The sequence below is a fragment of the Rhinolophus ferrumequinum genome, chromosome 16, assembly GCF_004115265.2.
Source record: "Rhinolophus ferrumequinum isolate MPI-CBG mRhiFer1 chromosome 16, mRhiFer1_v1.p, whole genome shotgun sequence".
NCBI lineage: Eukaryota > Metazoa > Chordata > Mammalia > Chiroptera > Rhinolophidae > Rhinolophus > Rhinolophus ferrumequinum.
Window position 1 is genome coordinate 21,023,497 of NC_046299.1, and position 15,007 is coordinate 21,038,503.

A 15,007-nucleotide genomic window follows, 5' to 3' on the forward strand; every position below is an offset into this window, starting at 1 on the left:
GACTGAACGAAAATATTTGTAATATATGCATCTGACAAAAATTTTATATCCAGAATATACAAAGAACTTTGACAACCTAATAAGAAGATAAAAAATGAGGAAAAGATTTGAAGACACTTCAGAAAATAAGACATATGAATGGCCAAAAGTACATGAAAAAAAAGTTTAACACTATTAGTCATTAGGAAATACAATTGTAAATTACAATGAGATATTACTATATATCCAATAGAATGGCTTAAAAATGCTGACAATACCTAATATTAACAAAGATTGGAGTAATTAGAGTTCATACACATTGTTAATAGGAATGTAAAATGGTCCAATCAGTTAGGAAAATAGTTTGGCAGCTTCTTAGCAAATTAAATACAGACTTACCCTTTGATCCAGCAAATCCATAGCTCAGTATTTACCCAAGAGAAATGATAATATCTGTCCAGATAAAGATTTGTACATGAACATTCATAGCAACTTTATTCTTAATAGCTAAACACTGGAAATAACCTGAACCCATCAACAGATAAATCAATAAACAAATAGCAGTATGTCAATATAATGGATTATTCAGCAATAAGAATGAATAAATTACTGATACACACAACAACATGGGTGAAGCTCAAAAAAAATTACACTACCTGAAAAAAAGCCAGACACAAAGAGTACATAAGTGTATGATTCCATTTATCTGAAATTCTAAGACAAAATAAATATATAATGACGAAAAACAGATCCGTCGTTGCTTAAGCTGGATAGGGACTGGGAATACTGACCACCAAGGGGCATAGGGCATTTGGGGGGGGGGTAGTAATTGTGGCTACTTGGGCATATTCATTTGTCAAAACTTCCCAAACTGCACACTTACAATACTTTTACTATATATAAATTATTAGGTTGGTGCAAAAGTAATTGCAGTTTAAAAGGTTAAAAATAATTGCAAAAACCGCAATAGCTTTTGCACCAACCTAACATCCCAATTATATCTTTGATTTAAAATATATAGATATAGATATAGATATATAGATAGATATAGATATAGATATATATCATGTGTATTTATTTTAAGTGTCCATAAAGATGCACTCAAAATTATAAAGCAGTAGTATTTCATAGGTAATATTTAAAATATTTAACAATTGAGAATTATAAGCACCAACCAGTTAGAACAAATGATGGGTATGAGCAAGTCATTCAGCCAACTCATGTGAATGATCCAAGTGTTAGCCCAGGAAAACAACAGTTCTTAATAAGTGGTGGGATTATTGCTCTCCTCTTTCTTCTTTTGGCTCATCTGTATTTTCTAATTGTCTATCCATATTTTCAATCAGATACTCTAACTAAAATAAGGGGGAAATCTATATTTAATTATAAAAAAGAAAAACAGCTCCTGTTACGATCACATCTCGTACTGTTATAAAATTTTAATGGGTCTCAAAACCCTAATGGAACTTTTAAATAATAGATATGAGAAATGGTATACTAAAACAGCATTGAATTGGAAGTTAAAAATGGATAATGCCATAAAAAAATATTTCCCATCTACTGCAAAGAAAATAGTGAGATGTATTTTAAAACTATTGTACCATTTTAATATTTTAAAATGCTCTCCCTTTGCTCCTATTCCAACTTGATCTCCATATAATTGATTATGTGTAAGAGAGAGACAATATCTTTCCTCAAATTGTCCAGGCTCTGAAATGCCATACTGCTCCAAATTCATTATATAGTATTTTGCAAAGGGTATCATGGGCTAGGTCAAACTTCAGAATCTGGCTGAGCAAACCAGGAAATCCAACAATAATGATCAACCGTGGGTAAATTTTTATAGCAAAATTACAGCCCATGACAAGGAGAGATGCTACCATCTCCTTCTCGCATGACTACTTCCATCTCTAAGGCTTATGACAGCAACAAACCTTTGCTCTGAGCAGTTTCTTCAGAGGTAAGCACAATAAAAACCCGGCTACAAGAGCAGTGGCTGAGAAACTATGGTCAGCAAATAATGACCAGGGAGGTCCCTTTATCATGTCTCTCTCAACAGAGAAACCGTACCAGCTCCCCAGCGGCCCAGCCAAGAGTCAACGGTTGGTTTAGCACTTTGACTCTTTTCCGCAACTTTGAAAACCCCAGGGTAAAATGATGCTACCACACAATCTCCTAATGTTGCTTTACTGTGCTGCTCAAATTTGTAATTTTAAAAGCACCTCAGCCCACTGTGAGACCACAATTATCCTTAATGATTTGCAAATCTCAGTGCTTTTAACAGCTCATTTTTGTACTGCGGCTACGGTGGTAACACCTGCACCTATGTAGTTGTAGCTTATAATAGCCAGGGCTGTCAGGATGTGCAGTAAATGAGACGCAGCAGCAGTACCTTCCACCTTTCCCAGCCTTAATTTACTTCTGCTGCATTTGAACATAAGCATATTGAGCCTGCAGAGATGCCGCATCAGCTCACAGAGCCTGAGCAATTGCGGCTCATGAGACCTCTGTCGTCAGCAGAAGCTGACCACCCTGCTCCATTACATGGAGAAAAGCAAGGAGATGGCAGCTCCGGTCTTTTCTTCTGGAAGCTCTGACTTCTGAAGGGGAAGCATCTGTCCCCAGATTTCAATTGCAAGAAAAATGTAACAGAAGATTTTATGAAGCACCCAATGTGGCATTTTTACAAGCTATTCAAACTATAAATTCCATGACCAAATTCTGCTTTATCCAGACATGTGTCATCCACTCTCTAAATAAGCATCAGAATCACATTTACAGTTGATACAATAAAGCATTACGTAACGACGTTTATTCTAATTTCAAAATATCAGGTATCTCTTACGGAATAATAACAATGGTGGCGATGTGTTAAAGAACTGCTATGTGTCTGACATTGTTGTAAGTTTACGTGCATTAACTCATTTAAACCTCAGAACAACTCGTTGTTATGCTGAGTCAAGATTTGAACACAGCATCTGTCTCCGGAGTCTTTGCCATACTGAGATAGATCAAGAACCACAGGCCCCACTTCCCTAGAGAAGTGAACTGCTTACAAAGTCACCCAAGGACTCAGCAGGAATGGCTACACTTCAAAATATCCCTGAACAAATGGGGAAATCTCCAGTGTTGTACATGTGTCATAACTGCCTTACCTTACTTTCAAGTCTTTTGTCTAAACAGAATCTGGTTAGCTCCGAGGGAAGATATCATCAGTGATTTTCAAAAATGGAAGTGCCCCCCTCATGCTACCCCCGCCCTGTGATTCTTTAGGTTTAAAGTGCTCTCAGCAAATTCTGTAGGGTACACACCTCCACACTCCAGCCCTGTGTGGTACACAAAGAGCTGATGATCACACCTCACCAGAGTCGCCAGCTACACTGGAGCTGATTGCCATTTGCAGTTCTCCCTCTGGGACCATCTGGGAGAAGCAGCAGAGGATAGCTCTGCCCAACCCATTTATTTCCCCAAACCCTTAACCACTTTCACTTCCAACAATCAGCACCAGCGGTAGTCGCTTTGTCTGTCTGAGGGCCCCTCCTAGGCAGCCAGATCCTGCTTTGCCCGTGGCAGGGAGAACCAGAAGGACCCCTCCAGAGTAGTCCTTGGTCAGTGACTAACAGTATGAGGGATATAAATATGCCAGCTCCCTCAACCCCGAGCGGGACAACGCTGTGGTGTGATTACAGTGTCTCCAGAGCCCCCTGCAAGATCCAGCCAAAGTCTCCCCGCATGGAACTTGACTTGATATTATACCCTCGCTTCATCTCCTTCCCTTCCCTGTCCCGCTTCCCCACTCTTACTGAGTTTCCTGGGATCACTTCATAATAAATCACCTTCTCGGCCATCATTGCATTGGGTCTAGTTCTAGGAGCAGAACATGCAAAAGATCCTCCTAAAATCCCATCTCCCTGTATAATCTAAACAAGCACCATGGGGTCATTGGTCTCCTGCTCCTCTCCATAGGAACCTCGGACCCACCTGTATTGTCCTTGATCATCCCTGAGCTACTTACTCCTCAATAACAAAAAAATTACAGAAGTCAAGTTATTGTGAGAGAGATGGCCATCAAGTCCTCATATCATATTAATGAATGAGCACTCTTAATGTGGGAACTTGGCACTGATTCCCACATAATTGTGGCTTCAACAAGAAGAAAATACAGTGGACTGAGTGGCTCCACATGCTGGCCTGCAGCTTGGAAGCCAAACAGATCCCTGTCCTATGTAACTTGGTTCTCCAAGAGTGAGGTCCAGGAAGAAGACCCTACCAAGCATACCCGCCCAAACTCCTCATTTTATAGTCTTGGTTCCCCTGAATCAAATCTTTATGTTACACATTTCTAACAGTACTTTTAATCTTTAATTACTTTCCCAAAGCAAAAATCAACATCTCTACAAAGGTTCTTTTTTTATTTTTTATGATGAAGTATTTATTAGTGTGTCTCTTTGGAATAGATTTTCATACCCTAGGCCTGAAAAGAAATTCCACATAGAAATCATTCTCAAAACAATTTTTAAATACTTGAGTTTGTCCTTCTTTCTCACCCCATGCTCATTTACCACTTGTTAATGAGGAATAATTAAAATAGATCCTTATTAATAAGAATGCACTGCATTTCAAAAATATTTTTTTAAATATAAAAGCTTCAAGTGCACCTATGTCTATAACAGAGAAATTAAGAATCCACGGCTTCATCCATACCGAGTGTCTAGATGGGGCACATTTCAAATTAATCAACGTGGCATTAACAAAAGACCTGCTTTATGCAATGGGTCAGCCTAATTGAACAGATATAATTATAATCTGTAATATCCATGTGGACCAAATAGAATGCCATCACTCTTATATGTACATGACTATGATAGTACTATGTTTCTTTCCATCCTGTAATCTGAGCAGTGATTTGCCTAAATGTCTGTGACCTAACAGGTTTGAAACAGATTTCTCCAAAATGTTCCAGAGCAAATTGCGTGAGCTGTTCAACTGGACCCAGCCAGCAGCTTCAAGTTAAGACTTCATTTGAGATGACTTGCTGAGGGGAAATCCACCCCCAGTGAAACGAGGGCCAGTGGGTTTGGCCATTGAGAAGGCATTATCCATGGATATTCTGTCCTTGTTTCTGTAAGAGAGGAGGTGAAAGTTAACCTCCTTAACGTCTTTTTCCTTTCCTAAGTTTGGTGTTCTCTAAGTTCCTAGGGTGAGTTAGCCACTGCAAACTGCTTTGATTAAAGCTTCCAGTTTTAGACAAGGTGGTTGTTAAAAATCTAATTAGGTGTTCACATAGAATTAGGGAAAGACACAATTAAATGTGCCCTCCTAATGTTGATCTAAATATGGACAGAAGACCTCATTAAAACTCAAGCACTATGGACTTAAGGCTTCTGACTTCTAATCGTCTTCCTGTTTTAAAAAAAACAGTTCCAAAGATCAGTCAGAAGAATCTTTCTCTTGACTCAATTACAATGACTAATTTATCATTTATCAACTTGTATATTCCAAAGCACCAGTACCAACATAAATATTTACCACATATACACAATATCTTCATCAAACTTGGACATTTATAATAACAAGTTTTCCTGTAACTTTAGACAAGCAATAATTATTATTAAAAATAGTTTAAGATTCAAGAAAGGCTTGGAAAGATAAACAAGATAGCACATTTGGCAATAAAGGGAATTCTGCCCTAATATCTATGCGGTATCTACTATACAGATCTCCTTTAAATACACACACACATACACACATTCAGGTATCATACAGCAGTACCTTAAATTTATACAAATTACCCAAGTGGTCTTATGGAAAACATCTTGGGAATCCCTTTTTAAAAATAAAAATTAAGCAAACTACTGAGACCAAAACCAATTAGATTTGAGAACTGACAATGATTTGCCTTAGGGAAAAGAATCTATCTTTTGGAAAAGAACCTGACTGGTACTGCAGAATCTAGACCAGCCTGGGGGTCCAGGGTAGGGGAGCTGGGCCAGGTGGGTAGAGCACAAGTTGGGACCAAAGCACGATAAAAAGAGTGTTTGAGAAAAATGAAAGAAAGCAAAAAGGTGAAAATGATATGAGTTGCTGTTTTATAAAACACTTATGTGGGGAGAACATCCACAGAGATTATTCTAAATTATTCCATTTGGAAAGAACATGCAGAGGGTTGGTTAATCAGTCCAGCTGTCTCTTAGCAAAATTGATTTCATTGTTATAAAAAAAAAAAAAAGTCCTCCATAAACAGGACAAAAGCTTTAGCTTTGAGTGGATCCAGGAGGAGAATTCCTCCACGTACTTTGGCCACTTGTCCACCTCCTGACTGTTGTTAGATGCAGGCAGTGCTTCCTCCTTCCCCCTGCCCTCTCTTACCTTAAATAACCCAAATTTTCCTCTCTGAAGGAGCATATACTTAGTGCTGCTGGCTTGGCCTACGCTGACTAATGGGAATAATGTCTCCTTTATATTTCCTTTTTCATGTGTTCATAGACCATTATTATGACTCCCTCCAGCCTTCTCCCTTCCAATCTAAACCATCTCAGCACTTTTGTTCTCACCTTGGCTTTTTTTTTTTTCAGCACCCTAGTACTTTTTTTGCACTTCTCCTATGAACTCATCTCTGTGTCTACGTCCAGTTTATGGATCCCCAACTAAATGGAACCACCAGTGACACTCTAACCAGGTCGGAGTGGCTAAAACTAATGAGCATTTAAGGGCAAGAAGAGGACAGGTCAAGACAAATATTCTAGGGCAGCACAGTCTGATGGAAATTTCCACGATGGTAGATAAGCTCTATATCTAGGCTGCCCAATGCAATGTCCACTCGCCACATGTAGCTAGTAAGCAGTGGAACTGTGACTAATGCAACTGAGGAACTGAGTTTTTAATTTGATTTTATTGTAATTCACTTATACTTCAATAGCTACAGGTGGCACAGGGCTGGGGCAGTATAGCTCCCAGTGGAAGTGCCATTGGGAAATGCTGAGTCAACAGAGGGGCGCCATCTGTTGCCTGGGCATGCTCTCTGTGTCCAGAGAACTAGGGGAGGGAAATCAATAAAGATCCAAGGGAGACTAGGCTAAACCCCAGGGCCAAGGCAGGGAAGCTAATCAACTCTAGAACAATAATTAACTGTTCAGCCAAGCTAGCTGTTCATAACGCTGTAAACTAGACCACTGGTCTCCAAAATGGAGTACATCACTTCTAGAAAATGAATGAGATGACCCATTGGGGGTGGGAAGAAGATATTAGAGATTCAATTTATACTGTATCTTTAAAAATTACAAATCTCATTTTAGTAATAATTACTCAAAAAGTGACAATAATATATGCATGTAATTTATAGATTAAAATATATCGGAAGTAAAAAAGTATTCTAAAATAAAAATTTTATTTAAAAACTATATGCATATATATTGGGAGGACGGCAAGTTCAAAGACATTTTACTGATAGGGTGTGTAATCAAAAAGCTTGAAAGCCACTGAGCTAGACACCTGCCTCACGTGGAAACCAGCCATGTTGACACTTCATAAGCCCGACTTTAGTGTCCTAAAAGAAAACTGCAGTGTTTCCACTCCAACATTCATTTAATTCACATCATTAATATCCACAATTCTAAAACTTCAGTGTACAGGAAAACCACCAGCAGGGTAATTAAACAGCAGATTTCTGAGGCCCTCCAGAGCCTGCTAAATCCGAATATCTGGAAATGGGGCCTGGGAGCCTGCATGTTTAATAAGTCTATTTCAGTGATTCTGAATCAGACAGTTGCCAGACCCACATGTTAAGAGAGACTTACCTAAATTTGCTCTAATTTTTAGCAGTATTTTATTCTACCAAGGAGCTGACATCTGAATGTGGAATGGGGGAATATTCTGATTTACAAGAAAGGTACATATTTACTGGCAAATAAATTTGCATACCGTTACTTGAAATAGTTGTTTGCCACTAATAAATCAAAGCCAAATGCATTCAAATGCTCTTTTACCATGTCCCTGAACAGCCCATGTGCATGAAATACCAAACTTGACTTTCACCCCATACAGTGAGCCACAATAGAGTGAACTAGATGATTTGGGCAATGCCACGCAGCCAAACCAAGGTTCAAACCTACTGATTCATGTGGGCTCACTCTCCCACCCTGAGATCAGGCAAACGATAACAAAGTGAAGGGAACATTGACCCTGAGACCCCAAATGTTAACCTGCCATCTGCATTATCATCTCCTAGAAGAATGAGAGCTCACACCGAAAGCCCACAGCAGATACTGAAGTCAGTTACTAGACAAAGGGATTGTTCAGAGACAGTTTATCTAATACAGATGAAAATTATCCGTGCATGCTCCTGATTACAGGGGTACAGCCATATTATAGAAAGAACAGCTTTACCAAGCTCAGACCCCTTGGCAAAATGGCGGTCTTACATGTGAATTCTTCAGCCAGTATAAGGCTGATGGTGAACCGCATTTGCAAACATAGTTATGACATGATTATCTCCAAACTGTGAGAATAGTGTGGGAACAAAATTACACACTGTTTCCTCTACTCCACGTTAGGTCCACCAGTGAGCAGATATTAATGGATCCCTGTTAGGGTCCAAACAAGGGGCCTCAGTATCGGATGAGACACTGATCTTACTCTGCTGATACATACCCAGTGAGTGACCTGCAGAATATCAATTGTTCACCCTGTGACTTAGTTTACCCCAGGGAAATCTGCAACTCTGTGATTGCCCACCAAATATTTCCTCATCAGCAGGTAATAGGCACAACACAACTAGAAGAACATATGACTAATTCTTACTTCTGAATGTGTTCTTTACGTTTCTGAGCGAGATATTTCTTCTTTAAACTTAGTAGATCATTGGTGAGTTTCTCAATCTCATATTTATATTCTTGGCTCTGTGACTCATACATATTCAGTTCTGAAGACAAAACCTAAGGTGGCAAATGAAGCAGCATTAGCAGAAAATATGCAGTGAGACAATATCTTTGTCTGAAAAATCTTTTTAACCTGCTGCCATTTCTAGAGGTACAAAACCATGCCCAGTTTAGTAATCTTCACGCTTCCTTCCAATTCAAGCTCTGTGTCTGAGTGAAAATCTCACTGAGCACTGAAGATTGTCCCTCATAATCCAGGGACAAACTTAAATGAAACCTTATTCCCCTGCTTAGAAAGGAGAACAATCAGGCAACAATCAACAGGCTCACACATGAATGGTGTCATGTGTTTCAAGGAATATTGTGAATAGAGACAGAAAAACTCTGACATACGGAATAAAATTGCCTTTAAAACCTTTTTTAAAAAGCATTCAAGAAAGACATCACTAGGGAATGCGATTCATCTGAGGGTTATGGTAAAAATTATCCTGGGCTCATCCTGCCACCACCACACCAAGCAGGAATTCAATTTATGTGTTTTCTGCTAAATGCCTGTCACCTCTTTATTGTTTTCCTAGGGACCGTTCACAGGTTCTTGCTTCATCCCAGCACTGAGACACTTTCCCCTGAGAATCAGAGAGCTATGACATGTGTACGTGAGAGTCTAATGCCTGTGAGGGGCTGTAACAGGATGCCTGATTGTCTGCCTCTTCCATTCTTCCATTGTGGCATTCAATTCATGTCACTGACCTCAGACTGGGGAAGAAGAGTGGGAATTTACTCGTCTGAACAGAATATGGAAAGCATGCCAAAGCCAGGGGTGCGCCCCACAAAAATCAACGGGAGCAAAGGAAGGCTATTGTTCTAAGGGGCATGCAATAGACTCGGATTTGTTTTCCCTCTTGCTCCCTATTTCAAAAATTTGTAAAAAAAAAAAAAAAAAAAGGGTGGGGGGGATTTTTGTCTTTTGAGTGTTCATCTGCTTCTGAACTCTTTCCTCTTCATTGCTGTGAAAATAATTCTATGTTATTATGAGCTAAAGAATATGATTTTCCTGTTGGAATAAAATCTACCTTAACAGTTAAACTGTTAGGAACAAAGACCTTGTTCCCAAACAATGAATGTGGAATTTCCTAAAAAGGAGTCCAGACAATGAGGGCAAGCTGGCCAAGAGGCTCAGGACCATCCACCTCTGAACCTCTTCCACCAATGGTCACATTTCATTAGAGCAAAAACCGGGACTTCCTGAAATAAAGGGTTAATGTAACAAAAGGCTCCTATGAACCATTGAATGCCATCCAGCGCTACATGTGGCTGACAGTAGTGTGAAGACAGACAAGTGCTACTCTAGTCTATACCCACCCCTGAGAAAATAGGCTTTTATTTTTTTTTTTTTTGCTGTTGTTTGGAATATTGAACTGAAAAAGGGGATGAAAACAATCAAAAGATTATGCCTCGTGCAAAACTCAAATTATGTCTCAGGATGATCATGTGAAATGAACCCTTAAGAGTGATAAGATGAAAATTAATGTTCTAATTCGATTTGTGTTTCATCTGCCTTTTTTAACTAAAAGGATGCAATTTTACAAAGTCCTATTTGTGAAAGGATTAGTCCTATATTAGTAGCATGGCGTTTATTTTATTTTACCCCAGGTAGAAGGGCAGGAATTATTACCCTCAGTGTGCAGGTAAGTGCCAGCATTCTGCAGGCGTGTGCTACATTCTGTGCATGTGTGTGTCTAAGACTTCCCTGGCACGCCAAGAATACAGAAGTATCCACTTAGGAGGTAAAGCTCAAAATATAATGGGAATGCAGAGCTTTTTAGAAAACTTTAAAAAGGCATGTACAATAGTAAAATATTCCATCTCCCCAACTGAGGTCCTTAGGTCACTTTGAAGGGAATTTATGCTAAGAGGATCCCTGCATGATTTTATTTCCCTTTCATGGCAATTGATTTGATAGATGGTCATGAAGCAAGGTCCTGGGAGCTGGGGAGTAGCTGGTGCTTTGTGTGCATTTATTTCAGGTGGAATGGAACAGCCAAGCCCTGCTTTGGCACTGTGGTCTGCTTCAGTGGGCAGTGGTGTTAACACATTTCCTCTGTTCCTCCCTACCATTCAACTCCTCTAAGTCAACTTGTGATGATCCATAACAAACCGTATCCCCCAAATTTCCATCCTATCGCCATCATCCTCTCCCCAACTCTTCCCTGACTTGCTCACCTCCCTCTTTCAGGAAATGGAGAATTGTGGGGTCTATCAATGTAGGAGCAGAGGGGTGGCACTGAGGTTTGCCCTGCTCCTAAGGCTGATCTCGGTGGAGCATGTCATTCGTGAGACCAGCTCCTTGTGCTGAGGCAGTGGACACGTCCGGAGTGTTCCCCACAGTGTGGCCATCTTCAGCCAGGAAAGAGCCGAGACTGCCACTTACTTTAAGCTGCTTGGTCTTCTCCCGCAGCGTGTGGCGGTATATCTGTAGCTGCTCCGCAGCCTCGGGCCCAGGCTGCCGGGCCAGGACGTGCTTTAGTTCCACATACAGTTTCTCCTTTTCCTGGTGGAGAACATAACCACACACAGAGATAAATAACCCCATGAAGACAATGAAAGTGTCTTTAGCAGCATGCTCAGCTTGGTTCGGGACCATCCTCAGTTACATCACAGCTCCATGCTGATTACGTTCCCCTGTAGATTCATTCAATCATGCATCAAACCAACCCCGGATCAAGGGACTAGCATGTGCCCAGCATTTGGATACAAATAATCAGGCAGATGAGGAAGAGAAAGTCCTAAATTTATGATCACATGCCTGAAAGACAAGGGCAGTGTTGGAAGATGTCAACAAAGTGTTGTGACCCGTAAAAGGAGTAACTCTGTAACTCTTGTTGGAGGAGTTGGGGGAGATTTCACAAAAATGTCACCTGAATTGTCCCTTGAAGAATAAATAGGTTGCCCCCATGCAGAGAGAAACAAAAAGAGCTTTTGAGGCCAAGGTTCAGTGACAGAGCAGGGGAGTGATGAATCCAGCTCAGCAGGTACACAGGGCAGGAGGCGGCAGAAGCAAAGAGAAAAGGCGGAGCTCATAGCTTGGGACCAGACTGTGTGTGTCATACACGATGTGCTTCCAGACCACATCGTTTAGGCAGTTGGGAGCCAAGGATGAGCCACACCTGGGTTTGTCTTCAGAGGACTGACTCCAGCAGGAAAGCAGAGAACAGAATTAGGAAACTGCTCAGGGCACCGATACAAACAGAAGATACAGAAAGCTGGACCCAAGTCAACTAGGATGGAAGATAGGCAGATACGAAGACATGTCCGAGGTAGAACCGGCGGGATCTGATGAATGATCAGACAAGTGAAGGGAGGGGCAGGAGCCCAGATGACTCCAAAGTCTCTAATGTGGATATGTGGGGGCTGGGTGTGGTGGTGGTGATGGAGGCAGCGAGGCCAGGAAAGCAGACAGTGTGGAGGGAAAGGAAAGGGAACTGTTACTGCACTCTCTCCTGAGAATCAGCAGGTTCGGGTTATGCCGAGCGTGGGGCCCTGTAGGACATCTAGAAGAGGAGTTGAAAATGTGGTCCCAGAGTTGAGAACTGAGGAGCAAGTTGGAGCTAGATGTGGGTCGTGGCTAGAGTCCTGAGAGTGGATCCATCAGCCAGGGATGGCTTATAGGATAAACCAGGACAACAAGATTTGGGGGAGAGCCAGCATACAAGCAGTAGGCAAGTAAGAAAGATCCAGAGAAAGATAATAAGGAAGAGTAATTGAATAGCCCCCAAACCAAGAAAAGGCAGATGTTTTGAAAAGGGAGGAATGATTTGGGTGGTCAGTGACATCAAATGGGGTAAAGAGAAGAAAACAGAAGGCTCTTGGGGTGGACTATCAGGAAAGCACCGCTGACCTTGTCAGAAAGGTGGCGGTAACATTTTGGGAGTACAAGTCACACCGGTTGAAGAATAAATGGGAAGTAGGAAGTACAGAAAATGACTCTTTTAAGAAATATGACATAGGAAGAAAAGAGCTCTAGTAAAGGTGTGAGGGAATCAGTAAAAATCCAGGAAAACTAGGATACACAAATTTGTAGGACTAAAAGAAAGGGCTTCCTAGAAACCCAAAGCAAATGACCACTAGGTAACAATTTAATCTATAAACAATATAGAATTCCCATTTATACCCAGAGTTTGTTTGCCACGTGTTTTTGGGTCCTTGATTTAAAGATATTACATATAAGCAAAGATTTCTAAAGCATTCGGATTCTAGATTCTCATTCCTCTAAACTGTAATAATTTGAACAAACATTGATAAAAAAAAAGTAGTATGTCTACTCATTTGTCTCTGTACATATTAGTGTCTTAAGGTAATTAAAGGAAAAAATATAAGTAAAAGCGCTCTCATTAAATGAAACATCCAGTCAAATGGAAACTATTTTTTACCTAGAGCTAAGTATTCTTAGCGTTGTCATCAAATGATCTGCTTTTGCCAAAGAATAGAGAAGTCGTTTTTAAAAACGACTTTAGTCATTCTTAACCATTTGTCTCTGTTTTTCCTTTTCCCTGGCCAAATTATAGAAACTTTATTGTAAACAGCATGGCTCTATTTTCAAAAGAATATATGCAACTTAAAAATTAGTTGGGTGGAATAAACTTCTGGAGAAACAAATATCACCTAATACCCAGCATTTTAATAATAATTCCAGAAACGACAAAGAAATCCAAAAGCCCACACCAAAGAAGAACAAATTGAACTACAAAGTAGTGACTTTCCTTTGCTGTACAGACCTCCTGTCACACCTTACAATATAATCTTCCCAGTAAATGGATGTAGCAGGCAATGAGCAAGATATCAGGAGGTAAGTTTATTTTCTATAGCCACTTAACACCTGCTCTGTTGGAAAAATAACACTTCTGACAAGGCTTCAAAATTCAATTTGGAGAGGGTAATAAGTAGTGGAGAAGTTCATGAAACTGTTTTGTCCATTCTTTCAGCTCACCTCTCTATATACCAGAATACAGGGAGGCTTGAAAAGTAAACCCCACAACGATGAGGAGGAAACAATCTGGTTTGGGACATAATAATGTCTTAAACTGAAAAGACCATCTTACTCCAACAACCTTCAAATGTTTCACAGCGGTAATTCTTTTCAATTGCTCCTGGGAAGGAGGGAGGAAAAAGACACAAAAGAAAATCTGGAAGAAGCAAATATTTGTTACCTCACCTCATAGGTGAGAATCCCAAGGTCCACAGGGATGAATGGCATGTCCCAAGTCCCTTGACAAGTCAAAAACCTCAAGAATCACTTTTAGATAGACTCAAGAATCACTTTTCCCGTGTAACACCTCCTCTGGGGCTTGAAAACATGCTATAACCCTGAAAGAATTTGGATCAAACTGAGCTACATAAAAGGCTACACGATCACATCAATAGAAGATGGAGCCAGGTTCAAAGCCAGGTTAGAGGGTTTTAGCGGGAAGTGCATGACTCAGCTCCCCCGTCTCCTGACCTGCGCCATCTGAATGAGCCTTGCCTATGTCCTCTAACAGGATGTGCAAGAGTGAACAATCCTGTCATCTTCTATAACTTCCTGTGTGTGTGTGTTTGAGACTGCAAAGTGAATTAAAATGGATTTATTCTAAAGGATAACAGAGTGACTGAACAGTAAATATCCACAAGTGTGAAGAAACTCAGTAAATTAGCATTAAACCTGCCTGAGTACTCAAAGTCAAGAAGTTCTGCGAGTTAACTAACCCAGGACAAGTGAGGCATGTGTGTTCACGGTGGGTGGAAAGAATAGCAGATGAAACTTCAGGGACTAAGACAGTGGAATGTATGAAGAGCGGAGGGAAAGGCAATGGCAGGGTAGTGGTTGAAATGCACTGCCGGGCTCCAACGCGCATGAATTTTAGTCTATGCTTACGAGGGAAAACCTGTTAAAACCAAAGTGATGTCTGATCAGCATTAACATTCTAGCTGTGTGTATCATACAGATTTGTATTTTGGGAGAACGTGCTAGTAATTTAGATAAATATGGAGTGTTTGATGGATTGATGGTCTTAAGTACGATTGTTTTCCAATTTATTTCTCTCCTAACCCTCTATAAGGGCCAACCAAGCTCTTCAAACATTGTGCAATGGTGTGTATAATAACCCCATTTAGAG

At 40.4% G+C, this 15,007-nt stretch overlaps 1 protein-coding gene across 1 annotated transcript in view; it reads right to left on the bottom strand.

Annotated features, from left to right (window-relative positions):
- Positions 1–3,987: 3,987 nt before the first annotated feature.
- The window catches only part of CFAP58 (cilia and flagella associated protein 58), an 89,735-nt gene continuing 78,715 nt past the window's right edge, over positions 3,988–15,007 (bottom strand). Inside the window, exons 16-18 of the mRNA XM_033130845.1 lie at positions 11,287–11,406; positions 8,779–8,912; positions 3,988–5,101 (exon numbers count right to left, since the gene is read on the bottom strand). Coding sequence (XP_032986736.1) covers positions 4,990–5,101; positions 8,779–8,912; positions 11,287–11,406 — 366 coding nt within the window. The 3' untranslated portion in view covers positions 3,988–4,989. The remainder of the gene's footprint in view (positions 5,102–8,778; positions 8,913–11,286; positions 11,407–15,007) is intronic.